Source organism: Triturus cristatus, chromosome 6 (genome assembly GCF_964204655.1).
Source record: "Triturus cristatus chromosome 6, aTriCri1.1, whole genome shotgun sequence".
NCBI classification, from domain to species: Eukaryota; Metazoa; Chordata; class Amphibia; order Caudata; family Salamandridae; genus Triturus; species Triturus cristatus.
In genome coordinates, this window is record NC_140589.1 from 165,879,431 (window position 1) to 165,906,790 (window position 27,360).

Consider the following 27,360-nt stretch of genomic DNA (forward strand, 5'->3'; position numbering starts at 1 on the left):
CTTTGTGTATCATGTAAATTTAAGTGTAAATTTGCGAGCCATGGAACTAAACCTGAAATTGTCCGAAATTTCATTCTCTGTAGAACACAACTGTCAGTTTTTTTCGCAGTTGCTTGAATAATCTAACCCTAAACATTTTTACTTTCTTATTGAAAGAGTGCACAGCCCTTTTTCTCATGTTATAGCCATTTCTAAATTGCACGCGTGTGCTTTATATGCCTTTATTTTATCATAATGAACATGGCCTCGGATTGTGGGGCAAATATATATAATCGGGTAGTATACATTCAGAAAATTCCAATTAATATATTTTTTTTTACTTGCTCCTCCCAGAGCCCATTATTCTTTGATATTTTTCTGAAGCATAAAAACTGAATTATGATATTGTTTAGCAGTCACAATGAACCTGCACAAAACTCTTTTTACTGCACCTGATATTTCTGCAACAGAGACTTTTACTAAATGCGTTATTTGTGCAAAACCTTTAAAAAACAGTTAAAGGCCTGCATAAAAGCCCAAAATTAGGATTTGTTACAATACCACATCTTTATCAAGGATTTGCAAAGCAAGTTCATCTGACCTGGGCAAGGTGGTGTTGATTGAAATATATTTTCAATTTTTATTACAAGCTTCTGAAGCAAAAATTGAAAAGGAAGAAAAGAACAAGTTACTTACCTTCGGTAACGCTTTTTCTGGTGGATACAGTAACTGCCTGTGGATTCCTCACCTTGTGAATATCCCCTGCGCCAGCATTCCACAGAACTTTTCTTCCCCAGCATTCCACGTCGACGTGGGCGACGTCACAATACACCGGCTCCGCACGCGACTCCGATCGACGTCACCGGAGCCATAAGAAGCCCACGTCGGCGTGATGACGTCAGTTCCACCCATTTTTTCCCCGTGCCTTCGAGGCGAACAGGTGGACTAACGACAGACTCAAAGTATACACAGTATACAACACACCAACACATATGCATAGCATACAAAGGAAAATAATGCTAAATAAACAAGCATTTCCTACAATTGCACAACAAAGCATAAAAACATTACCACAAGACCTATTTCATGGTATACAAAGGTGGACAACGGGGAGGCGGGTGGGTCAGTGAGGAATCCACAGGCAGATACTGTATCCACCAGAAAAAGCGTTACCGAAGGTAAGTAACTTGTTCTTCTGATGGATACATCTGCCAGTGGATTCCTCACCTTGTGAATAGATTCCCACAGCAGTCCCCACTCCCGGAGGAGGGTGTCCACCTTCCTATACCAGAAAATCTTGCAATACAGAGCGCGCGAAGTGGCCCTCCCTCCTCATCTCAGAGTCCAAGCAATAATGCTTTGCGAAAGTATGGAGGGAGGCCCAAGTCGCGGCCTTACAAATATCTGCCACAGGAACACCCCGGGCCAGAGCAGATGTTGAAGACTTAGCTCTAGTAGAGTGAGCACGAATACCCTCAGGAGGAGTCTTACCAGCCAGGGCGTAGCAGATCTTGATGGTCAGTATTATCCATCTTGACAGCGTGCGCTTGTGCACCGCTTTACCTTTAGAACGACCAACGTAGCCAATAAAAAGCTGGTCATCAATACGAAAGTCCTTGGTCCTGTCCAGATAAAAACTCATAGCCCTCTTCGGGTCAAGGCGATGGAGTCTTTCCTCTTCTTTGGAAGGATGAGGGGGTGGATAGAAAACAGGGAGGGTAATAGACTGCCCCAAATGGAAAGGAGTAACAACTTTTGGCAGGAAAGCAGCCCTGGTCCTGAGAACCTTCCTTTCAGCATGTAAGGTAAGAAAAGGAGGTTTGGAACTAAGAGCTTGAAGCTCACTCACCCTCCTTGCTGAGGTTATGGCTACAAGAAAAACCACCTTAAAAGATAACAGCCTCAAAGGACAAGTATGAAGAGGCTCAAAAGGGGACCCCATTAAAAAGGTTAAAACAAGATTAAGGTCCCACTGAGGCATTACAAATGGAGTAGGAGGAAACCTGTTTGTAAGGCCCTTGATGAACCTCAGAACAACCGGAGATTTAAATAGTGAAGGTTGATCTGGGAGGCACAGAAATGCCGATAAGGCCGAAAGGTAGCCCTTGACCGTGGCCACAGCAAAACCCTGCTGAGCCAAGGAAAGAGCAAACTGGAGCACATTGGACAGACGGGCCTTTAAAGGATCAATGGATCTCTCTCCACACCATTTTACAAATTTAGACCACCTGTAGGAGTAAATGGAATTGGTGGAGTGTCGCCTGGCCGATAAAATAACGTCCACCACATCAGGCGGGAGAGAGAATGAACTCAGGTTGCCCCGTTCAATCTCCAGGCATGAAGGTGTAAGCTCTGGAGGTGGGGGTGTAGAACCTGCCCCTCCGACTGCGAGAGGAGGTCTGCCCTCAGAGGGAGATGGAGCGGAGGGCACGAGGAGAGGTGGAGAAGATCTGTGTACCACACCCTTCTTGGCCAATCCGGGGCGACCAATATGACTTGGGCCCGGTCTTGGCGAATCTTCCTCAGAACCCGAGGAATCAAGGGTATAGGAGGAAACGCGTAAAGGAGTCGCAAGCTCCAACTCAACTGAAACGCGTCCCCCAACGCCCCCTGCATCGGATACTGGAGACTGCAGAATGACGGGCAGTGCGCATTCTCGAAAGTGGCAAACAGATCCACCCGAGGTGTCCCCCACGTCCGAAAGACGTGACGAACCACCTCCGGATGGAGCCTCCACTCGTGGTCGGCGGAGAACTGCCGACTGAGACTGTCCGCACGCACGTTCAGAACCCCGGCCAGATGATTTGCCATCAGACAAATCTGATGGTCCTGAGCCCAGGACCACAGACGCAGGGCCTCTCTGCAGAGACAGAGACCCTACTCCTCCCTGTTTGTTTATATACCACATCGCTGTCGTGTTGTCCGTCAGGACTTGAACAGACTGACCGTGAAGGGAAGGGAGGAAGGCCTTGAGCGCCAAACGAATCGCCCGCAATTCCAGAAGGTTGATGTGAAGCAACCTTTCCTCCGGAGACCAAAGTCCTTTGATCTCCAGATCCCCCAGATGCGCACCCCACCCTAAAGTGGATGCATCCGTTATCACCGTGGCCACCGATGGAGGTAGATGGAAGGGCTTTCCTTGAGACAGATTGCCCTCCACGCTCCACCAAGACAGATCCGCCGCAGCTTCTCCGGAGATCTTGATCGACTCCCCGAGATCCCCGTTGTGCTGATACCACTGCCTGCGGAGACACCACTGGAGCGCCCTCATGTGCCAGCGTGCATGGTTGACCAACAGAATGCAGGAAGCGAAAAGACCGAGCAGGCGAAGGACCTTCAGAACTGGAACAACCGCTCCACTGTGGAATAAAGGGACCATCTCCTGAATGTCGACAATCCTTTGAGGAGGAGGGAATGCCCGACACACAGTAGTGTCCAGTACTGCCCCTATAAACAGGTTGCGTTGAGAGGGCACCAGGTGAGATTTGGGCACATTGATCGAAAAACCCAAGTCGAACAACAGCTGAGTTGTCACCTGCAGATGGCGCTGCACCATCTCTGGGGACTCTGCCTTCAGAAGCCAGTCGTCCAGGTAAGGGAGAACCGGGACACCTGACCTCCTGAGATGAGCAGCCACCACCGCCATCACCTTGGTGAAGACTCGAGGTGCGGTAGTAAGACCAAACGGGAGGACCGCAAATTGGTAGTGTTGCGACCCAACCGTAAACCGGAGATACTTCCTGTGCGACTTCAGGATTGGGACATGGAAGTACGCGTCCTGCAAGTCGAGCGACACCATCCAGTCTCCTTGCTGCAACGCTTGAAGAACCTGCGCAAGGGTCAGCATCTTGAACTTCTCCTGTTTCAGGTAAAAGTTCAAGATCCTGAGGTCCAGAATTGGACGCAATCTGCCGTCCTTTTTGGGAATCAGAAAATACCGGGAGTAGCATCCCTGACCCCTTTCCTGCTCCGGAACCACCTCTATTGCACCCTTCTGAAACAAGGCTAGAACTTCTTTCTGCAGGAGAAGCAGGTGGTCCTCCGAGCAATAACCTTGGCAAGGAGGGTAAGGGGGAGGAAACTCCCGAAAGGGAAGGGCGTACCCAGTCTCTACGAGGTTCAAAACCCAAAGGTCGGTTGTAACAGATTTCCAACCCCGTAGAAAGTAGGACACCCGACCCCCCACAGGTCTTACATGATCCGGGATGGGGGATCTAGGGCTGCTTCCCTGAGGCCTCATTGGGAGCAGAGGAGGAGGAGGAAGAAGAGGGGTTGCGTCCAGAACCTCTCCGACCCCTCTGTCTCCCTCTATAGGACTTATAGAGGGGATTCTGCTGCTGCTGCTGCTGCTGCTGCTGCTGAGGCTGCCGGTAAGAGCGAAAAGACGATCGCCCAAAGCCCCTAAATTTCCGAAAGGGCGAACCCTTTGGTGGCACTTGCAGACCCAAAGATTTTGCAGTCAATCGGCTGTCCTTAAAACGCTGAAGGGCAGAGTCCGCCTTCTCCCCAAACAGCTTCTGACCATCAAATGGAAGATCGACCAGAGTAGCCTGAACATCCGCCGAGAAACCAGAGTTACGGAGCCAAGCCTGCCTTCTTACAGCAACAGACGACCCCATGATCCTTGCCACGGAGTCCGCAGTATCCAACCCTGACTGGATAACTTGCCTGGCAGCCGCCTGAGTGTCCGCTACAACCTCCATGAAGAATGACTTATCCCCTTCAGGCAACTTTGGGGCCAAGGACTTAATGGAATCCATAAGAGCGTGCACGTAACGCCCCAGCAGGCATGTAGCATTAGTGCACTTCAACGCCATGCTTCCTGTTGAAAAGGTCTTTTTGGCCGCCTGATCAGCTTTTTTGGATTCCCTGTCAGCTGGAGACTGAGGGAAGGCACCGGAAGCATGCTTGGAGCAAGAAGCCTGCACAACCAAACTGTCCGGGGACGGATGAGAAGATAAAAAGTCAGGGTCCCCTGGAGCAACCTTGTACCTCCTTGCCACCTGCCTACACACTGCAGGAGAAGAAAGGGGCTTCTTCCATACCTCTAAAACCGGCTCCAATATGGCCTCATTGAAAGGTAGCAAAGGCTCCGATGTCGCAGTAGGAGAATGTAACACTTCTGTGAGTAGGTTGGACTTATACTCCACAGAAGGCAGCTGCAAATCCACAAGCTCTGCTGCTTTCTTTATCACCACGTGATAGGGAGCCAACTCATGAGGAGGAGAAGACCTGGCAGATGCGTGTTCCCACTCTGGGGTCGTATCCAGCCCACTGGCATCCTCAATGCCCTCGAATTCGTCCGAAGAAGAATCAACCTCGCCTTCTTCCACCTCACGAAATCTTCTTTCCTCCAACACCCTCTGGGCTTCCCTCCTCGACCGGATTCGGGGAACCGACGTCGGCGATGTCGTACGCGGCGTCGGAGGAACCAGAGGAACCGGCGTCGACGGCGCCAGACACGGCGCAGATGGAGTCAGCCTCGACGTCGATGGAGTCTGCTTCGGCGTCGATGGAGTCGGCTTCGGCGTCGATGGAGCCAGTCTCGGCGTCGAAGAAGGCTCCGAAGCCTGCCGAACCTTCCGAGGTCGACTCGAATCCACAGGCGGCGCCGGAAACTGCCAAGAAGGCGCCATCGGCATAAAGGGGGCCTGAGCATACTGCTGTGGCACCCCCATTGTAAAGGCCATCGGACCCACGGGACCAGCTGGTGCTCCGGATGGGTAGGCCGCCCTATTAAAAATGCCATACATAGCATTCAAGAAATTAGCCGAATCCGTACCTGGGGCCGGGAACTGAGGCAAAGGAACCTCTTGTGGGGCCTCCGGCACCGGCTCCGCAATATCCTCCACTGGAGCCTCCGAACCTTCAGGCACTGGAACCGACTCTTCCTGCTCTTCATGCATAGAAGCATCCGACTCCACACGAACCGGAGTCGACGTCTTAGACGGAGCCGAAGACCTCGTCGGAGACTGAATCGGAGTCTGCTTTCCCGAAGGAGAACCTTCCGGCGACTTCGAAGGAGAAGGAGAAGGAGACAAACCTCTGCTCCGACGTCGATGAGACGACGCCGACCTCGACCTCGACTTCGATTTCTTGGACTTCGAGGATCGACGTCGAGAGTGTTTACTCTTCTTATGGTGTTTCTTCGACCTCGACGACTTCGAAGTCGATGACTCCCTCTTCGATCTCTCCTTCTTCCTCCCTCTTTTCTCTTCACCAACCTTCTTCATAAAGAGTTTGGTCTTCCTTTCCTTGAGTGCCTTCGGGTTCATGCTCCTACAGCATTCGCACTCCTCCATATCATGCTCCGAGGAAAGGCACCATAAACAATTCTGGTGTGGATCCGTCATCGACATCAGGCCTCCACACTCCCTACAGGGCTTAAAGCCCGACTTCCTAGTCGAAGACATTATCGAAGAAAAGAGAGATACACGACCAAACTACAAAGTAGCACTGGAGAAAAACCGTTGCGCGTCGAAGGCGCGGAAAAAAGGGAACTGACGTCATCACGCCGACGTGGGCTTCTTATGGCTCCGGTGACGTCTATCGGAGTCCCGTGCGGAGCCGGTGTATTGTGACGTCGCCCACGTCGACGTGGAATGCTGGGGAAGAAAAGTTCCGTGGAATGCTGGCGCAGGGGATATTCACAAGGTGAGGAATCCACTGGCAGATGTATCCATCAGAATGGGAACATACCATCTTCTAAATGTGGCAACCATATGCTTGCAATCAAAATTTTAAATGAAAATAAATTAGAATGTTTATTTTAACGGTATTAATGCTTTCGGTCAGACAGGCGTACTTGGAATAGATGTATACACCAATTTTAGGTTTAATGCAAACAGCAAAAAATTATTTTTAGGCGCAAAGAAAAGGTAATATTAGCTTTGAATTACTGCAACATAAAGACATAAATACAAGATGACAAAAAATGGAAATTAATGAAAATGGAAAAAGCACTGGGCAAGTATAGAGGCCCACCAGCTCTGCACTTAAGTGAACGTTTTTTAAGCGGTTGTGTGTTCTATTCTTTATTATCAATATATTATAATCTCATCCAATGTGCATTGTGCTTTACCCTACCCGATTTCCTCCTTCACCTGTATTAGGGAGTTAGCACATTCAGTTTGGGTTTTGAAAGTTAGATTCTGAGGTAACTGGAGCGTTCTGGAGTGCCTAGACGTGTTGGTATTGAAAAGGACCATACTATAATAAAAATCCTTTTCCTGCTTACTGCGTTGGCTTGTTTATAATAAAGGCGATGAGGATGGGAAAAGACTGTGGTGGGAGAGGGTGAGGGGGCAGCCAACTACACCTCTACCCCTGTTATGTACTTAGCCTCTTTTAATTTGTCAAGGGGAAGAAAAAGTACGCTACAGACCGAAGGCTATCAGGTGGTTGACTTTCCCTGTGGATGGCGGCGAAGTGCTGCCTGGTGAATGAAGCATACATACACTGTGGGGATCTGCAAACCTCTTACCTGATGGGAGATACATGAGGAGCAAGAGCTGACCTTGTTGCGGGCTCTTGGACTTCATTGGGCTTCCTAGTATACAGGCACAACAGGCATAGTTGAGAACTATAAGCCACTCACCTGGGGGCGAGATACGGGAGAAATTAGTGTAGACGGCTCCACTGCATTCTCGATCAATATCGCGAGCTGCTGCGTCCCCCTAACTGCATTTTAGGCCCAGAGTGGGCTCTGGAATATTCCTCAGTGAGCGTGGAGTGCTAATGTGATTGTACGGCAAAATCTGCACGACGTGGAAGCCGTGGTCGCACAATCCTCACCTTCGCGTGTTCTGGCCTCCGGAGGACGTTCTTAGTACCTCTCTGCGGCACTCGTGGGGACTGTGAAGGAATAGGGAGCCTGCAGCAGTGAAGTGCCATGGCTGATTGAGCTGATGTGGCGGCTGGGCATGCTGCACAGAAATGACTACAAAGTAGGAAACAGCCCAATCATACCGCATATGGAGAGCTGCTTCTATTAATCCAGCTCCTGAAAGAAGGGTGTGTCCAGGGGCTAGGCTTAGGAAAACAAGTTGTCTCTCTGGCTGGCTTTAGCTCTGCCTGCAGCTTTTGGAGGATAAATGAAAACAAGACTTGTTCTCTCATTATCCCCTGCAGTAAACCATATATGTATTTGGAATGGGATATCTTCAGTATGTAATGTGGTCACATTCAGTAATGCTGTACAGTGGAAACTGTCTTATACCAGAGATCCCTCCAGTCAGCAACTTGTATCAGCAGTGGCTATAAATATTGTAGGAAGCTGGCTCTATATATACTATACTAAAGTAAGGTATAGTGTGTACAGAGACCAGTGGATCCCCAGAGGTATAGTAGCGGTTAAAGTAGAGAATACCTTACTTTGTTGTAGTTTGGTTGAGCAGTTGGGCTTATGAGGAGGGTAGTGTTAAGCATTTGTTGTACACACTCAAGCAAAAAATGTCACACACTCTAAGATTGAATCCAGACCAATTGTTTGTATAAAAAGTAATTTTATTTCTCGAACCAAGATTCACTTGGTAGCAGGTAAGTTAAACTCCTCATGAAATTTTACTTTCAGCAAGACAGTGAAAACTGGATTAGTAGGAACAGTTAGATTACTTTTTACAGTTGAGAGAAAAGTGAAATAATGCAGGTTAGTACTTCTCGATTACAGTTTCTGGTGTGGTATGGTACATACTCCCAACACAGTTAATACAAACCAGAACCCTTGTAAGCAGGTTATCTCTTGTGCAAGCAGTAGATGCGAGAAAGTGCCATCTTTCTCGCATGGTATGCCCCCACTTTTTTCTGAATTGCTGAATGTACTTTAACTGAGTGTGCCCTGGGCTCCTGCCAATCAGGTGCCCAGGGCCTATGTTCCTTCCCTAAAACACAAAACACAAATTGGCTAACCCTGGCCACATGTCAGCCCCTGGTAAATGGTACCCTAGGTACCCAGGGCCCTGTGTCCAGGGAAGGCCTCTAAGGGCTGCAGCACTCATTGTGCCACCCTTAGAGGCCCTGTACCCTTACACACACACACTGCCCTTGCAGGCTGAGTGTCTGGGTACAAGACAAAACAGAGAGTCGACATGGCACACATCCCTGTGTGCCATGCCCACCACCTACACTGCCATGGCATACATCAGCCACCCCTCTAGCTGGCTGCCCTATGCCACTGGTGTGGGCGCAGGAGCCCTGTGCCCCTACAGTTCCCAGGTCCATTCCTGGGCACTGTAAGTGCAGTGCTGCCATTTAAGAGTATATGGTGCTGGGAGCTCGGTGTACACTAACGCCACAACACCATAATGGCAACACTGAAGACTGAGAAGTTTGGTATCAAACTTCTCAGCACATTAAACCCACACTGATGTCAGTGTGGGATTTAATGTACCAAGCACCCCAGAGGGCATCTTAGAGATGCCCCTTGAAACCTAACCGGCAATCCACGTCTGTTCTCAGGCTGCCACACAGCAGACATGTTGCTGGACCCTGCTCTCATGGGTCTGCAACAATGCACATCCTGGGCGAGGTGTTAAATCTCCTCCCCCAGGATGGGCAGGGGGAAGCTTCAAAGGCATGCCGCCTCTGTGAGCTTCCACAGGCCACTGCAACCCCCCCACTCTGGCGGGAAGCTTGGCCGTAAACCCCAAATAAGGACACGGGATGTGCCAGCCTGCCAACCCCACCCCACAAGTGGGGCTGGCGAGGTGAAGCACATCTCCGGGCTCTCGCCATCTTGAAGATGGGAAGCCCTGCCCAATCAGGACTAGGCTACTGCCCCCCTCCCACAGGAGAGGGGCAGGATAGGGGGGTGTACCCACCCCAGGACAGGGACCCATTGGTCCCTGCCCTTCACCTACCTGTAACGCCCCTAAATCTAGTATTTGGGGGCACCCTGAACCTTCCTTCCCCAGATTCCAAAATCCAAAGAAGAGCTAGAAGAAAGAAGACCTGCCCTGCAGCTGCTAAGAAGAGGAAGACACCACCTGCTTTGGCCCCAGCCCTACCGGCCTGTCGACCCTCGAACCTGCTCCAACCCGGCATCTCTTGTGGCCAGCAACCTCACAAACCCCGGAGGACCTGGCTACCTTTTGACTCTAAGCCCCCTGGGACTCCCATGAGTAGAGGCTCTACTCAAAACCTATTCTAATCCCTGGCAGCAGCCCGGAAATGCGAACCCAGCACACTCTGCACCCGCCAAGCCTGGCCTGTGCCAGAGTGAACCAAGACCCCGAGGACGACCCCACGGCGACTGTGACCCCGAGTCTGGCACCCAAGGACCCCCCTCGATACTCCTGAAGAAGCCTGCAGCCTCAGAACAAGGTGCCCCCCAACCGCGATCAATAGAGGGTAAGATTTCCTGACACCAAAAGGCACCCCTGCACCCGGCAGCCCCCTGTGCCCAATCCCATCCTCCAACTACCCAACTTATCTCTCGAAGGGGTGGTGGCACCTGAAGAATCTTCGTCCCCGAGCTTGCAATCTTTTTCTAAACCAGAGATTTCCCATTGAAATCAATTGAGCGCCCGAAGGCTCAAAAGCACCCTGCACCCAGCCGCCCGAGTGGCCCTGGCAGTGTAACCTCTACACCTATTTACTTCCCCACTTGCCCTGTGTAAGTGACCAGGTGCCCAGCTCCCACAGCCGCGTGGCCTGCTAGTCAGCAGCCACCAACCAAGGCCCCCCCCCCCCCACCTCTCATAGGATAACATTGAGCCTAACTCTCTCTGCACCCGGCCGCCCTTGTGCCGCTGAGGCTGAACCAACTGTACCTACCTGACCCTGGGAGACCCCTGAGTCTATGCCCAGAACCTCAACTCTGCCAGTCGAGTACTTAACTTTAAACCGATTACTCAATTGTCTACCTAGGGTAACATTGACTGGCTTTTCCTGAAATTTCTTCTAAGTGTGGACTTTTCAAAACCTAAAATATTCACCAAAAATCAGCCGAGTAACGAAACCGAAAATACTCACCTGCTCTTAGGTGAGCTCCCAGTGCTGGATCTTGGTGCCCAGCACTGATTCTGAAAAATACTTACAACTGTACTTACCAGTAACCCAATTTTCTCCCATAGGAAACCATTGACTGTTTTTCTGTGAAATTTCTTCGAAGTGTCAATTTCTGCAATCTTTAAATATTATTTAAAAATCGTATAATTTCTGAAAACGTAATTACTTACCTGTTTTGGATAAAGGTCCCAGTACTGAGTCTAGGCACCCAGTTCTGGATTACAAAAGTAAGGAGAACATACTATACCTGCAAATCAATTTAAATCACTATACCTGCAACTTGAATGTTCTGCCATAGGGAATCATTGACTGTTTTCTATGAAATATTTTCTAATTGTCAACTTTTAAAATAGCAAAATATTGTCTAAAAATCATCAAAGCAATTAAGTCGACTTTTATCACTTGTTTTTAAATACTGTCCCAGGACTGAATCTAGGATCCAGTCCTGGAATTCCAAAAGTAATCCAAAAAGTAATCTATAACAGATAACTTGAAACTTCCATTGAACTCAATGCATTATTGTGTTTAGAATTGTGTTGCCTATTGCAACAACTTGTAATTATTTACAAAAGTCAATTGCATATTGCAAAAGTAATTACCTAAAGAATCTCATTCTGAGAAAGTATATTTTAATACCTATTGTTGGTTCTAAAATAAAACAAGCATATATTTTTTATATATAAACCATTGGCCTAGAGTTCAGTTATTGAGTGTGTGGAACCATTTGCTGACTGAGTGTGTACATCAAAATGCTTTACACTTTCCTCTGATACTGCCTTACTGCTCGACCAATCTACCACTTTAGAGAGTAAGGTTATAACTAACTTTAGCCTCTGCCAAACCTCTGGGGACTGTGGACTCTGTACACACTGTACCTATTTGGGAACAGTATATATAGAGCTATTTTCTCACAATAGATTACTGTTTGTGCAGTACAGGACAGTTCAACACCCAGAAGAATTTTTGGAGAAAAAAAAACCTCCATTCAGTGCTATGAGAAAAATGTTAAGATGTAGGTGAGTAAATCGGTTTTGGGATCAGAGTTTTGGTGGGTAGAACCAAGGTTCTCATCCAGGGGATACTCATCAATAGTCATAATCTATGAATAATCCCCGCCCATGTGCGGGATCCCGGAGCATATAGAAAATACATATATATAAATATATATATATATACATATGTGAAAACATATAAATGCAGCCTAATAATGTTCAAAACATGGCAATGCTGTAAATTACATATTTTTGCATAGTAGTGCCCCCGTAACCCGTAAGGAAAAAAGGAAGCATCAGGCAAATTATAACACAGCACTGCTTTATTGCCATAAAGCAACATGTAATTGTAGGCATTCGCCAGTAGGCTGCAGTAGAGTATCAAGAATCCAAGAAAACTGACACCTTGCCTTTAAGGCATTAGAGTAGGGGGACCGTGCCTTTAAGGCCTGCCCGTGACCCCCTGCTCCCATGATGCACTACAGGTGACAGTTGGGCCAGTTCTTTTTTCCGGCTCCTTCTGTGAGGATCCTGGAGCTTGAGCTCTTCAGTTTTTTGACTGAAATTTTGAATTACAGCTTTTTCTAGCTTTTTTCGACGTTTTCTGGCTTATAAGGGCTAATTCTGCTGGTTCCAGTAAATTTTCCAAATTTTTTCCAGTCAGAATGTCTCCTTTATTTAGGAAATGCCCTTCTTGTGGTAATAAAATGGCACTGTTGGATCCACACTCGGTGTGTATTGTGTGTTTACCATCAAAACACGATCCTGACCAGTGTCCCCACTGCCAGAAGTTCTCAAAGCGCACTCTGAGGGACAGAGAGCGCATTAAACTGCATGCAAGACTGGAGAAGGAACGAAGCCGTCGTGAAGGCGAGCATTCCTCATCAAGACCACCTTCTTCAGCTACGCAAGTACAGAAACGGCGACATACCAGCTCCCCGGGCTCCAAGAAGACCAGGAGTCCAAGAGGTTCGCCGTCGACGTCGAGGATGCCGGCGAAGAGGCAGAGAACTTCGGCGTCAAGGGATTCATCCCACCATCAAGAGTCTCCGCCGCGCAAAAGTAAGTCGGCGTCGAGAGGCGGCCCTTCGGGCTCGAAGGCTGCTAGTCTGGTGACATCTGAACTGTCTCCGTCGACGTCGAGGCTTCCGTCGACGTCGAGACACTCTCCGCCACCCTCGAGGGGGTCGACGTCGAGAGATGCGGCGACGTACATTCCGCCGCGAGTGGGCCGGTCGCCGTCGATGGTTACCCCCACTCGGCGACATAGAAGGTCGACGTCGAGAGGAAGATCGACGTCAAGAAGTCGACGTCGAGAGAGGTCGCCGTCGAAGTCGCTTGGTCGACGTCGAGAGAGGTCGACGTCGAAGTCGCCCAGTCGACGTCGAGAGAGGTCGACGTCGAAGTCGCTTGGTCGACGTCGAGAGAGGTCGACGTCGAAGTCGCCCAGTCGACGTCGAGAGAGGTCGACGTCGAAGACACGGCCGACGTCGAGATCATCTAGCCGACGTCAGGTGCCAGAGAAGAGGAGATCGACATCGAGGTCTCCACGACCGGCGTCGAGACCAGAACGGCATACCTCACACTTGCCGATGGTGACGCAGACGTCGTCGACGTCAAGGGATTCGACGTCGAGGGCGAAGACTGGACCGCCCGCGGAGAGGTCCCCAGGAGAACAGTCAGAGCGGTTTGGACTGTCACCGCGCTGGTTACGAGATGTGGGCGCTGCCGCATGTCGGAGTCCGGGATCGGACTACTCCCGCATGTATTCCCCACCGCGCAGGAGTAAATCGCCTCCGAGGGATCCACGGCCAATTTCACCACGCCGGTCTCGTTCCAGGGACCGTCGCACCGCGCCAAAACGTCCAAGATCTCCGTCCAAGCGCAGATCAGGATCAAGGGCTCACCAAAGCGAACGCTCCCACAAGAGGCGACGCACCAGGTCGTCCACTGGGACTGCATCCACAAGATCCTCAGTCCGGGACTACTCTCCGACTTTTTCATCCACGCCTCCATCGCGAGTGTCCCCGGTGGATGACATTATAACTTTCTCGGACGTCCTGGGTAGAGGGGCGCAAAAGTTGAACATCGCACTGCACGCCCCTCAGGCACCCACTTCTGTGATCTTTGACACTTTACACCATCGGTCAGCTCCCAGACCTCTGCTCCCGTTGGTGCCAGGATTGTTAGAACCAGCGATGGCCACGTTCCTTACACCGGCTACAGTGGGCTCGGTCCCCTCGAGAATAGCAAAGAAGTACAAGGCTCCGGCCGAGGACCCTTTATTCTTGAGGGCGGACCCGCCAGCGGATTCGGTGATAGTGGCGGCGGCCATGAAGTCTCACTCAGCCTCAATATCTGCTTCTGTCCCCCCTGAGAAGGACAGCAAGCTGATGGACTCCTACGGCAGGAGAATGTGCAACACATCTGCCGCGCATATGAAGGTCGCTAGCGCTTCAGCCCTGCTAGGGAGGTATGATCGATCCCTATGGGATTCCCTGGCCAGATTCGTGGAGAGATTGCCTAGGGAGGACAGGCAGGACTTCACGGAGATCCTACATGAAGGCGGACTGGTGGCAAACCAAGTAATAAGCGCAGCGGCGGATGCATCAGACCTAGCCGCGCATGGCTACTCCCATGGCATCTGCTCCCGCCGTTCGGCCTGGCTCAGATTAACAGCCCTCAAACCAGATGCGCAGAAAAGGATTCTTAACCTGCCGTTTAATGGATCATCGCTATTTGGAGCTCATGCGGACGACCAAATGAGCAAGATGAAAACGGAATTGGACACTGTAAAGGCTGTGGGACTGGAAAAACGCAAAGAGTTCCGCAAGCGCTTTCGCCAGGGCGACAAACGTGCCTTTCACCAGCGCGTTCAAACGCCCCAATGGTCCTCTCAAAACCAACAGAGGTCCCAGTTTCAGCAAAGGGGCCGGGGCAGAGGAAGAGGAAATGCTAAACAGCAGCAGTCCTCTAACAAGCAACCTCCCAAGCAGTGAAAACTTACTTCCTCCGCACTCGTTCGCCACTCCGGTGGGAGGAAGTGTCACCGCTCACCTGGCAGAGTGGAATACAATTACAAACGACAAATGGGTGCTGAGTATTGTAGAGCGTGGCTACTTGCTGAGGTTCAAATCTCCCCCTCCGCAGGTACCCCCACGGAAACAGCCACTCCCTCTCAGCCAAAACAAGCTTTTAAAGGACGAAGTTGCCACTCTCCTCTCCAAAAACGCCATAGAGGAAGTTCCAAACAGGCAGAGAAATCGGGGAGTGTACTCCCGGTATTTTCTTGTTCAGAAAAGAGGAGCGATCGGAGACTACAGACCCATCCTCGATCTCCGCCTACTCAACAGATTTCTCAGAAGGGAAAAATTCAGGATGCTAGCACTGCACCAGATCTTCCCACATCTACACCAAGGGGACTGGATGTGTGCCATCGATTTACAGGATGCATACTTCCACATTCCTGTCTCAGCGAAACATCGGAAGTTTCTCAGATTTCGCATCTTTCACCAACATTATCAATACAAGGTCCTGCCATTCGGCCTCAAGTCCGCGCCACGAACGTTCTCAAAGTGCATGGCGGTGGTGGCTGCATTTCTCCGCAAACGGAAGATATTCGTCTACCCATATCTAGACGACTGGCTCTTAAAAAGTTCCACCCCGGTTCAACTCCAGAGTCATCTCTCGTTCTGCCTAAACCTTCTACACTCGTTGGGCCTTCAGGTCAACTACCGGAAGTCGATCCTCAATCCAACTCAGCGGATCCACTACCTGGGCGCCTCTCTAGACTCCTCAAGCGCAAGCGTGTGTCCTTCGGAGGAGAGGTTATCCTCCATGCTGCAAAAAAGCTGCACGCTTCTCAGCACGGAATATCCCACAGCCAGACAAGTGTCATCTCTCCTGGGATCCATGGCCTCGTGCATCTACATCGTGCCCAACGCACGTCTGCACATGCGTCCTCTGCAACAAGACCTAGAGGATCAGTGGTCGCAGAGGACCGGCCGCTGGGAAGATCACATTACCCTTCATCAAGCCGCCAAAGATTCCATCCGGTGGTGGATGAAGCGCTCCCATCTGCTTCACGGCGTCCCATTCCATCAGGCGCCTCCGACACAGACGGTGGTCACAGACGCCTCCATGCAGGGCTGGGGGGCTCATATGGGCCGGCTTCAAGTACAAGGTCTCTGGTCCGCTACCGAGCAGAGCTATCACATCAACTTCTTGGAGCTACGAGCAGTCCATCTCGCTCTCAAGTCCCTGTACCCATCCCTGCAGACCGACTATGTTCAGGTTCAGACGGACAACACCACAACTATGTTCTATCTGAACAAGCAAGGAGGGACCAGATCACGGGTCCTGTCTCTGGAGGCCCAGTCAATCTGGAGATGGCTTCTGGCGAGAAACCTGACGATCGTCGCTGTTCACCTGCCAGGGACCCTGAACGTGCAGGCGGACGGCCTCAGCAGAGACTTCGTCGAAGCGCACGACTGGGTGCTCAACGAAGGCGTCGCTCAAGACATCTTCCGCTTGTGGGGCATACCAGACATCGATCTGTTCGCAGACGCGGACAACAAAAAATGCCCCGTCTTCGCCTCCAGGTTCCCTCAACGGGGGTCGCAGGGGAACGCGCTTTTGATCAGCTGGTCGAGGACATTGCTTTACGCTTTTCCTCCTCTCCCTCTCATCCCGGCTGTGATTCAGAAGTTCTACAGAGCCAGAACTCGGATGATCCTAATAGCACCAGAGTGGCCCCGGCAGTGGTGGTACCCGGATCTACTCCAGCTGTCGGAGGTACCACAGAGGAGGTTGCCATGCCTGCCGAACTTGCTGACCAAGGACAAGGGGAGAGTGTTCCACCCCAATCTCCCCTCCCTCCGCTTGACGGCATGGCTCCTGAATTCATCCAGTACGGACATCTAGATCTTCCACCGGACTGTATGAGCATTCTTCGGGAGGCGAAGAGGCCCTCCACGAGGAAGTCGTATGGCTTTAAATGGAAAAGATTCTGCTTCTGGTGTAGAGATAACACCCTTGATCCGATCCGGGGTCAAGAACAGGTTATTCTCCCCTACTTACTGTACTTGGCGAAGTCTGGGTTAAAGTACTCTTCCATCAGAGTACACTTAGCTGCTATTACAGCCTATTGGAAGTCTCCTACCCAGACCTCATTCTTTCAGATGCCAGTGGTAAAGGATTTCTTAGAAGGGCTTAAGAAAGTTTACCCACCTGTGAGGTCTCCTTCCCCTTCCTGGGAACTGAACATCGTTCTCTCTAAACTGATGGGAAGTCCTTTTGAGCCGATTCATAAGGCCTCCTTGCAACATCTGACCTGGAAGGCTGCCTTCTTAGTAGCCATCACTTCGGCCCGTAGGGTTAGTGAAATTCAGGCCCTCTGCTGCAAGGAACCTTACACGGTGTTTCATGCTAATAGGGTGGTGCTCCGTACTCATCCGAGCTTCCTGCCCAAGGTGGTTTCGGACTTCCATATTAATCAGGTGATCACGTTGCCCACCTTCTTTCCTCAGCCGACCACACCCCCGGAGAGAGCTCTACACTCTCTTGACCTCCGGAGGGTTTTGAAATTCTATCTAGCTAAGACCCTTACTCTTAGAAAGTCAGACAGGCTCTTTGTTAACTATGGACCCACTAATACCGGGCTGGCTGCGGCCAAGAGATCTATCTCTAGATGGATTGTCTCTTGTATAGCTTTGGCTTACCAACTGTCCCACAAAGTTCTGCAGGGTAAACCTAGAGCACACTCTACTCGGGGGAAGGCTTCTACGGTAGCACTCCTTCGCAACGTTCCCATGTCTGAGATCTGTAAAGCGGCTACATGGCGCACAGTCCATACTTTCACGCGCCATTATTGCCTAGATTCAGACGCACAGGCCGACGCCCAGGTGGGGCAGGCCTCTTTGAGGAACCTATTCGCATAACTGTAATGCAAGATGTGTCTTTTAATGTATGTTTTAACTGCTTTGTTGCTCGTCCGCGAGACTTTGGGTATGGGCTTGCTACTCTATTCATAGATTATGACTATTGATGAGTATCCCCTGGATGAGAAGGATTAGTTACTTACCTGTAATCCTAGTTCTCATCCAGGGGTATACTCATCAAAGTCATAAGCGACCCACCCACCTCCCCGGACGAGCAATGTTTTCTCTTTAAATAAGTGATGTATGGAAGGCAGATCTACTCAGGTGCGGAGGCACCGCCAAAAAGAACTGGCCCAACTGTCACCTGTAGTGCATCATGGGAGCAGGGGGTCACGGGCAGGCCTTAAAGGCACGGTCCCCCTACTCTAATGCCTTAAAGGCAAGGTGTCAGTTTTCTTGGATTCTTGATACTCTACTGCAGCCTACTGGCGAATGCCTACAATTACATGTTGCTTTATGGCAATAAAGCAGTGCTGTGTTATAATTTGCCTGATGCTTCCTTTTTTCCTTACGGGTTACGGGGGCACTACTATGCAAAAATATGTAATTTACAGCATTGCCATGTTTTGAACATTATTAGGCTGCATTTATATGTTTTCACATATGTATATATATATATATTTATATATATGTATTTTCTATATGCTCCGGGATCCCGCACATGGGCGGGGATTATTCATAGATTATGACTTTGATGAGTATACCCCTGGATGAGAACTAGGATTACAGGTAAGTAACTAATCCTTCAGGTTGACACCCAAGGGGCACCACCAGCTGCACTAGGGCAATAGGGTGCCAATTTTAGCCAATAGGGCTCGGGGGCACCTTGGTTGGGGACTGCTCACAGGTAGGCCAGTCGGCCTCAGGAGCCAAGCTCCTAGGATTAGTGTCAGGGCAAAGGGGCTCCCAGGTTAGCACCAATTTGGAAACATCTACTCTGGATTTGTACAAGAGTAGACTTCCAGGGGTCAACTTTTAATCCACTTGTCCTGAAGATGGTCTTACGAATTGAAATTTATAGACCGAAACGTCGACTTTCACACTGTTTTCTATATAATTATTGAGTATTGTCGAGAAAAAGTGTTTGATTTAATTTTTGAGTGAAGGAACTATTTAGTGTATTATTTCCTTCCGAATTTATGTATAGCTGTCTACATTTTAGGTACCCTTAATAACATTCATTGATATAAATTTGTCTTTTTTTACACACCTTTTGCTTCTTCCGATTATTTGACTATTTGATTTGATTATTTATTTTGAGGTGATGCACATATATATGACAAATGCATAGTGTACAGCCTACAATACTTTAACTCCAAGAGAGATTTGGTCTTTAGGTATATATTTATCCTATATTGAATAATCATACAACTGAGTATTCTAAAAAAATCCCTTGAAGGCACCCTGCTACCAGTACATTTGTATTTACCCAAGCCCTCAAGGGTATATTGGGTTGTCCACTTTATATATCAGTAACATATCTACGACGCCAGGAGCTATACCGGCACACCTTCTGGTCTACATAATAGCCTTTTACAATTTCAGTGTTAGAAAATAAAATGCATCAAGCAATGATTACAGCATATACCAGGGTACTTTGTGATGCTGCTGAATATTCCGCAGGGCTGCAAATAATACTGTGATGTTGCTAGAATTCTCCTCTTAGAAAGTTGCCCATTTTATATACTCCTGTTTTAAACCGGACCAGGAATTCAGTGGTTCTCCAGTGATCGCTTTAAAACCATTTAAGAAGTTTACTCAGGAGAGTGAAATTTCCGGTCTTGACAAGAGCCACAGGGAAGGGTGACAAAAACATTTAGACCAGATCAAAGGAGTAAGTTATGGCCACAGTACCCCTCTGAACTTCGTACTTTTCTTTCCCAGAGTATAACCATACCTGATGGGGCATTTATTAAAGTAACCATTTCTCCCAGCCTGGTATTTTTAACAGAACCCCCCTCCCCCAATTCCTATTTTCTTACACATAGTCAATATTACTCAGTGCTCCCTTAAAGCACCTTGGTCGCAGCATTCCCAATACCGCAGCGGAAATGGAAGGAACCCAAAGATGAAGCGGGACACGAAGAGGGATCCCTGGTGGCCTGGTTTAAATACTCCCAGGTGCGAGTGAATTAAATGTTGCATGTCTCTTCTAGGCAGCTGACTGTAGTCAGAAGGCAGTTCAATCAATCAGGTGTTTAAGCGCGACTTCTCACCCGTAAGGGTCTGAAGGCGCTGTTGGAGGGAGGGGGGTGCAGGTTCCAGTCTGGGGGTTGGGGGGGTGTCTGTCGAAGAGCCAGATTTTGAGGTTTCCTGCGAAGATGGGGAGCGATGTCTGTCTGAGGTGGAGCGGACGTGCGTTCCAGGCTCTGGCCGCGAGGAAGGAGAAGGAGCAGCCTCCCGATCAGATCTTTCTGGTGCGGGGGAGCATGGGGTAGGAGAGCTGGGCTGATCGCAGAGTCCTTTGGGGTACGTGGAATTTGAGTTGGCTGTTCAGGTATGCTGGTCCGGTGTCGTGGAGGGCCTTGTGTGGGTGGGTGAGAATCTTGAAGGTGATTCTAGCCTCGATGGGGAGCCAGTGGAGTGTGCGCAGGTGCTGAGAGATGTGGCAGTGTCTTGGTAGGTTGAGTACCAGTCTTGCGGCGGCGTTCTGGATGTTTTGTAGCTTGCGGTGAGGTTTTTGTTTATTCCGGCATAGAGTGCATTGCCATAGTCGAGTCTGCTGGTGACGAGGGCATGAGTGACGGTCTTTCTCTGCTCGAGGGCGATCCATTTGAAGGTCTTACGTAGGAGGTGGAGGGTGAGAAGCAGAAGGATGCGACGGAGTTGATCTGGCGGTCCATTTTGAGCTTGTGAGTCCAGGATGATTCCAAGGTTGCGTGTGTGGTCCGTGGGAGTGGGTGGGCTTCCGAGGACGGGGGGTCCACCAGGTGTCGTTCCAGGCGCCGGGGTTTGAGCCCATGATGAGTACTTCTGTTTTGTCGGTGTTGAGTTGTAGGCAGCTGCTTTTCATCCATTTGGCGACCGCTTCCATGCCTTCTTGAAAGTTGTGTCTGGCGATGTTGGGTTCGTTGGATAAGGAGAGGATGAGTTGGGTGTCGTTTGCGTATGACACAATGTTGAGTCCGTAGGTTGACGATGGGAGCGAGCGGGGCCATGTAGACATTGAAGAGCGTGGGGTTGAGGGAGGACCCCTGGGGGACTCCGCAGGTGGTTGTTGTAGGGTCCAAGAAGGGGGTGGGGGGTGAAGTCTGACCCGCTGCGTTCTGCTGGAGAGGGAGTGGATCCAGTCAAGGGCCTTGTCCCGGATTCCTGCGTCGTGGAGTCTGCGTATTCGGGTGCGGTGAGAGACTGTGTTGAGCGCCGCTGAGAGGTCGAGGAGGATGTGGGTTACTGTTTCTCCTCTGTCCAGTAGGGAGCAGATGTCGTCTGTTGCGGTGAGGAGGGCGGTTTCTGTGCTGTGGTTTTTTCTGAAGCCTGATTGGGAGGAGTCGGGGATGTTGTGCTCTTCGCTGAAGGTTAAAGACACACAAGGTGGCAAGTTGGCTGTTGATGACTTTCTTAGTGACTTTCCCCGGGAACAGGAGCAGAGAGATGGGTCTGTAGTTCTTGAGGTCGGTGGAGTCCGCCGTGGGCTTCTTCTGGAAGGGGTTGATCTCGGCCTGTTTCCAGTCATCGGGGAACGAGGCGTTCGTCATGGAGCGGTTGATGGTGTGGTGAAGCATGGGTGTGATGGTGTTTGCGGCTCTTTTAAAGATGTGGTGGGGGCAGGGGTCCGCGGGGGCCCCACAGTGGATTGACTTCATTGTCGTCATTGTGTCTCGGTGGTGAGGGCTGTCCAGTTGTCAATCATTGGCTTCAGGGTGTCGGGGGTGGCAGGTGAGGGTTCTGTGTGTTGGTTGTCTTCGTCGAAGTTGTCGTAGATGTTCTTGATTTTTGTGGTGGAAGAAGGTGCTGAATTTGTTGCAGAGGTCTTGTGAGGGAGGAATGTCAGTAGACTCACTGGTGGGTTGGGCCAACTTCTTGATGATCCTGTGGAGTTCTTTGCTGTGGTGAGTGTGTGTGGAGATTCTGTCTTCAATTGATCTTTTTCTCGTTTTTCTGATGAGTTGGTGGTGGGTGTTGGTGGTGGCTCTGAAGTCGTTGTGGGCCTCTGAATTTGGAGTTCCTCCAGGCCTTTTCGAGGCGGCGTCATGACGTCTGGACTCTCGGAGTTCGGTGGTAAACCATCTGGCTTTCTTGGAGTGAGTGTTGATGTTTTTCTTGAGGGGGGGCTACGGTGTTGGCGCTGTCGGTGATCCATCTGTGTAGGGTTTTGGCTGCGGTGTTGGGGTCGTGTCTTCCGCGATAGTTGGGGTGGTGCTGCTGAGTGAGGAGGTGAGCTGGTTGTCGGTGATTTTGGTTCAGTTTCTTCGTGGGAGCAGGTGCTGGTGTCTGTGGATGGTGGGTGTTCTGAAGGCGAAGTGGACACATCAGTGGTCTACACACATCTTTTCAGCATACCAGTTAATATCAATATATGGCTAGGGAGCTCTGGTTTCCAGAAACGTTTAGCTCATTGGACCAAAGCTGCCTTTTATAGAGCAGGCCTTTGTATCACCAACCCATTTTTTTTAAAATCGTGCATAATTAGAGGGGTTTCATTGCTTCCACATACCACAGCAAAATGCATGTGGCAATAGGCCAGCCCACTATTTTCATAGGCTTCCTTCATTTTGAATGACTGCATAAAGCCTGTGCGCATTACTCACATTTGCCTGAAGATAGTTCTTTTCTCTGCAATGACAGAGAAAGGTGTTCGTTGGTGTGCTTTTTTCTCTCCTTTTTTTTCTACACTTTAAATACCAGATAATTATTTTTCCTGCCCTATAAAGTCTTTAAGTGACATTGTAGCTACTTTTATGATTTCATGAATCTTGAACTCGAATAAAGTATTATCTTATCTTAAGTGACATTGTAGCTGCTTGAGATTTGAATAATTGTTTAAGTGGCTAATTATTCTGAAAGTCCTCACAAATGAGAATAAAATGCATGTCCCAAATGAGAGGCTTGCCACTTAAAAAACATCACTAGTAAAACTGCTGCATCAGTGATTGTTATTAATCTATATTTTTTAATTTATAATCTTTTTTGTAAGCCTCACTCAGGAGGTGGCATGTTTAACTTTGTTTTGTTTTTGTGGCATTTGCTTGCATAAAAAATAACTATTGAACCAACCTTCCAAGCCCAGACCTTGCTGCTTTGCCAAATCTTGTTTGTATAAGGGAACAAGTGATCCTCCTCGTTGGAGTTAGTTTGGACACTATTTCTGCTGGGCAAAATCCCTTTGGGAAACCTTACGTTGTCACTCAAGATTTACAAGCAACTAGTAATAGAAAATTCTTGTTTGCAAACACAGCCATTCTCATTTGGTTCTTTGAAAATTACCCTGGGGTTTAATACAATTCTTTTTTTATTACCACCAACAGATCCATCAGAAAATTCCCGCTACAGATCCTTCTTGCAGCAAGACTCGGCAGATTATCATCTCTATCAGGACTCAGAGTTTGCCTAATGAAACACTTGTGTCACGGAATCACTACTCCCCTATTTACCTGTCATGTGCAATGCTCTTGGCAGCACTGAGCTGGCAGTATCTCACTAAGGTGTCTCAAGCATCTGACGAGTTTGTACAGGCAACTGAGAACTGAGACCATACAAGGACTTGTGAATGGAAACACTTTAATATTATTACTCCTGGTGCTTTTCTGCAGATAATATGGCAACCAGAAAGTTTGTGCAGTAGTCACTTTGCTTGATGCCAGTTGAATTGGACTTCATCATCATTCCCTGTGAAATGACACTAGAAGTGGAACATTAAAATGTTGACACTTTACAACAATCTTCCTCCAGTATGACGAAAAAGCCGGAATGTTGAAGAAAATTGGTTGAAAGAAAGCAGTCTAAGGAGAATTGTTTCTTTTGAAAAAATGCATTCGAAGCATAGAATTTTTTTTCCTGCTGTTGAACACATTTTAATTCATGTCTTAGGAAGATGGCTCACAATTCGTATTCGGTCAGCAGTATGGCATCTCTAATATTCAGTTTATATCTCCATTATCTGCTAAACATTTGAAGCTGTTTGGAGCTCAAAACATGACCATGAAATCTACAGCCACTTTCCGGGGTTTTACGTTTTGAAGATCCTATTCTGAAGCTGTATGTCACATACAGCTTGTAAAGAATATAGAAAAAGTGTGTACATTTGTTTCCCAAAGCAATGGATACATTTTGAAGACCTGATTTAAGTTCAAAAGGGTTCTATTGCAACTTTCAAAAGATTGCCAGTATTGAAACTGTTAGCAGAACAAAGTGGAGAACCTTAGCATGTTTTATAAATATTGACTGTTGCATCTAGTTCCTTCCATTTCGAATACGTAGGCTAGGCATTACATTATGGTTTACACTATAAATGCCCATTAGCTTCATCTAGTGAGGCTGGAACGGAATAACTCCAGTGTTCTTCGCCTCCCATGTTGTAAGACCCCACTACTCAATTGTCTCTGCCCACAGAAGCTACTGGTTGGCCAGTGCCACTGTTCACTGTTAATTTTTCAACAAGACTGTGCACAGTTGTGGGCTTTTAAGTCTGAGAGGGTAGGCGACGTGCATCTGCACCCTGTTCATTTGACAACTTTATGCATTTAAATACTGGGGGCCCTGCTAAATTACAGAAACCCACTTTGTTAGGGATTGGGCATGTACATCTGCTGTGGCACAGAATTATTGACCTCCTCTCTAGAAATTATCAGAGAAAGTCTTAAAACATGTCAGCCCAATTTACAAAGCTATTTGTACGCCTGTGTATTACTTGGGTAGGAAAATGCCTTCGTTTACGATTGTAAATTGTGATTCCTGATTAGCAGAATCGTTAATGATGAAATCATTTCACTCATAAATGGGGTTTAACGCACCAAGCTTTGTGCCAGAATAGAATCAACCTCCACAGATCAGTAACTTTGTGGGTGTTCTAGCTTTGGTCCTCCGGAGAAGTCAGTGAGCACCCTCAGACTCGCAGGCTTTACTGACGACATTTGCTGGTGATTTCTCTCCCTGGGAGGTGAGCGGTACAAGCGTTTCAAGCACTCGTCCTTATTTATATTTGCATCTTGGGAGTTCAGAGTACTGTGCTTGTTCATGACAATATCCCAAGATCTTTGTAGGTCGTCATTGTGCCCACATTTATGAGGCCCAATTACTTATAAGCACTTGTCATACTGTTTGCCTTGTTTTCAAGGAATTGAATGAAATTGTTAAACGAAATGACATGCAACTGTGCCACTGCCATAGAAGGGTAAGTCCAAGTAATTTGCAATTTCGAGCCACGGATGCTCATTTAATGAAGGGCAAGTTGCCATGCCGGGGTATTTGGTATAGGTGTTTTTTTTACTCTTTTTCCATCAAGCTCTGTTTCTGTGCTATGAAATGAAAACTGCTTTTGTATCTATTGCTCCAATCTTGAATTGTTTGGGAGTAACATACGTTCTGCTTTAGGTAGTTGTATGTGAAATTTGTGTATCATGCTCTTAAGTGTATGCTTTGTCTTAAAGCGCTGAAGCCTCTGTGCAACAATAGTAACAATATCTGCAATCCTTTATGGGGTTTACAACACAGCATATGCCCTGTTATAACTTGCTGATCAACTCAAACACACTGTAATTAAAATACAGTCTGGCAAAAGAGTCCTTCTGGAGGCTATTTAAGGGGCCTCGAACAACAATTTTTTAAACCAGCATTTAAATATCTGGAATTGAACTGTATGGAGTTTGGCAAGTCTCTGTATAAGTCTCTAACACTGTTAGAAGTGGGCATTGGGTTTGTCATGACCTGGAGCATGTTTGCCATCACAAGTTTTAATTCTAAGAGTCCATACACTAGTATCACATTTAGCTCTTTTCGAAACACTACTGGTTATAATTGAATCTCCGTCCAGATCTAGGTTTTATTTCTAGGATATTGTATGTGCAACTGGTTCGACCTGGTTCTTTAAGCAAACCCACAACTCCCAGTACATGATTTGTGAGTCTCCTGTGTTAGTTATTGAGCTGATCAGTCAGTGCACATCGCTAAAGGTCGTCTTTGCACCTGTGATCCCACTCATGATTGTTGCTTTACTGTAATTGTTCACATCGAGACTTTCACATCGAGTAATTGTTTCAATTTAGACTGCTGTATTAATCCTGATCACATAAACCCTACTATTTAGATGTTTGGCATGTTTGCTTCATCTAGGGCTTGTGTTCAGTAATTAGCTTCAAAAGTTACGTTTTCTCCTTGACTGAGATAGGTTGTTGGCTGTTTCATCCTCGTTCTGCATAGCCATATGTGTATAGGGAGTTCATGCGCAGAGACCTGCCATGTTGAGTCACCAGTATGATGTATGTACAGCGTTGATTTTTCATCAGCCTCTTGTGACAGAACAGTGTTCCATTTTAATATGTATAGTTTAATTTCGAATACAGAAAATATCTTTTTAAGGTAATTTAATAGAAATGGATTATTGGTCTGTAGAGCCCATTGTTTAATTTTCTGAATTCTTGCGTTTAAGTTGACGGAAAAAAGCTGTGATAAAGTTATTAAATTTGTGTTGTAACTGGTTTGAGAGTTTGATAAAGTAAGGTGAAAAAAATCTACATTTATATAAGGAAGTGAATTTAGATTTCCTTTGTACTTGTATGTCATGCACAAAAATGTTGAATTTTTAGATAGCTTTAGATATCAAACTCAAAACCGCACCCCTGTAAGCAATTTGTACATCTCATTTGTCTTTGAGTGGTCTGATTGCGCAGTATTTTGGCATTGTTATACAATGTTTAAAAGTTTTATTGAATAAAACTGTTATGAATATTAAGGGATTACTGATTCCATAATTTATTTGTGGGTTGGGGAGTTCTTTTTCATTGCACTTGTAAGGATTGTAGAATTACTAGATTTGTCCCCATTGATTTGCTAGAACCCCTACGAGGGGACTCGCTCATATGCTAATCGGTGTTGCAATGCCTGTGCCTCTCTTGACACTGCCCTCCACCTTGGCGCTCCAGTTTGACACTGTCCTTTTATTTCAGTCTGCTATTCATTTCAACCCTCGTCTGTATTGTTTCGGTTGCGTCAATCTTGCGTCTGGAAAATCAGAACTCTCACTCGTTGATTCGACGTGCTCCCGCGCAGTCTTCAGGCCTTGCCTGTTCAGGCTTATACTTTATTTCAGCCCACTTTGACAGAGAATGTGATGATAATGGAATTGTTTCCATTTTAATTCTGCCCCAGCTGCCGCAAGAAGTACCCGAGAACCGACCTCCATCAGGTTTGCAACTTATGTCTGTCTCCAGACCATCGGGAAGCAGACTGTGAAGCGTGTTAATCCTTTCACTCGAAAAATACAGTACGGGACCGTTGGCTGCGTC

General features: G+C 48.1%; 1 protein-coding gene across 1 annotated transcript in view; it reads left to right on the forward strand.

The window, feature by feature from the left end:
• Nucleotides 1-26,807, forward strand: part of FDFT1 (farnesyl-diphosphate farnesyltransferase 1) — a 182,620-nt gene extending 155,813 nt beyond the window's left edge. The window contains exon 8 of the mRNA XM_085610437.1: nt 23,386-26,807. Within this exon, the coding sequence (XP_085466563.1) occupies nt 23,386-23,607 (222 nt within the window). The 3' untranslated portion in view covers nt 23,608-26,807. The remainder of the gene's footprint in view (nt 1-23,385) is intronic.
• Nucleotides 26,808-27,360: the final 553 nt, after the last annotated feature.